General features: G+C 42.6%; 1 protein-coding gene across 1 annotated transcript; it reads left to right on the forward strand.

Moving 5' to 3' along the window:
• The first annotated feature begins 417 nt into the window (after positions 1–417).
• On the forward strand, positions 418–786 carry LOC142172174 (uncharacterized). Its single transcript, XM_075235958.1, has one exon. The coding sequence runs from the start codon at positions 418–420 to the stop codon at positions 784–786; it is 369 nt and encodes a 122-aa protein (XP_075092059.1).

Here is a 786-nt window from a genome sequence, read left to right on the forward strand (position 1 = left end):
CCATCCAGAATCTAGAAAGACAAATGGGGTAGCTTTCAACATTGTTGTCAGAAAGGGCGTCGTGGACTTTGCCGGCAAACCTGAAAAGAATCCAAAAGAGACAATCAAAGTTGTATCTCTCAGGAGTGGGAAAACATTAGCAGAGCCAAAGGTAAAACCAAGGGATAAGAAGGAGATGAACTCAACCAAGATAGCCGAAGAGCAGAAAATCAGTGAATCTTTGCCCAAGGAGAATGTTAGTATCAACGATGTTGATAAGCAGAAGGTGAACAACGTAGTTGAGGAAAGCAAACACATGCCATTGTTACCTTTTCCTCAAAAGATGAAGCGGGAGAATTAGACAAATGCTTTGGGAAATTCTTGGAGATGTTGAAACAGTTGTGTGTGAACATCCCGTTCACGGAGGTGCTCACACAGATGCCGGCCTATGCAAAATTCCTGAAGAAAATCCTCTCAAGCAAAAGTAAGCTCGAGGAAATGAAAGTGTTCAAACTCAATGCCCACTGTAGTGCCATTCTATATAACAAAATTCCCAAGAAGTGTGGTGATCCTGGCAGTTTCACTATACCTTTCTCGTTAGGTAGAGAAAGGTTTGACAAAGCCTTGTGCGATTTAGGCGCATCCATTAACTTGATGCCATTATCAGTGTTCAAGAAATTGGAAGAAGAGCTAGGAGTGATCAAATCTGTGCCAGCATCCTTGCAACTGGCTGATCAAACCACGATCATACCGGAGGGCATAATCGAGGAAATTCCGGTAAGGGTAGACAAATTTGTTTTCCAGTAG

Source organism: Nicotiana tabacum, chromosome 17 (genome assembly GCF_000715075.1).
Source record: "Nicotiana tabacum cultivar K326 chromosome 17, ASM71507v2, whole genome shotgun sequence".
NCBI lineage: Eukaryota > Viridiplantae > Streptophyta > Magnoliopsida > Solanales > Solanaceae > Nicotiana > Nicotiana tabacum.

Bases quoted from the DNA above. Each gene is read 5' to 3' on its own strand.
- LOC142172174 (XM_075235958.1), top strand. From the start codon at position 418: ATGCCGGCCTATGCAAAATTCCTGAAGAAAATCCTCTCAAGCAAAAGT.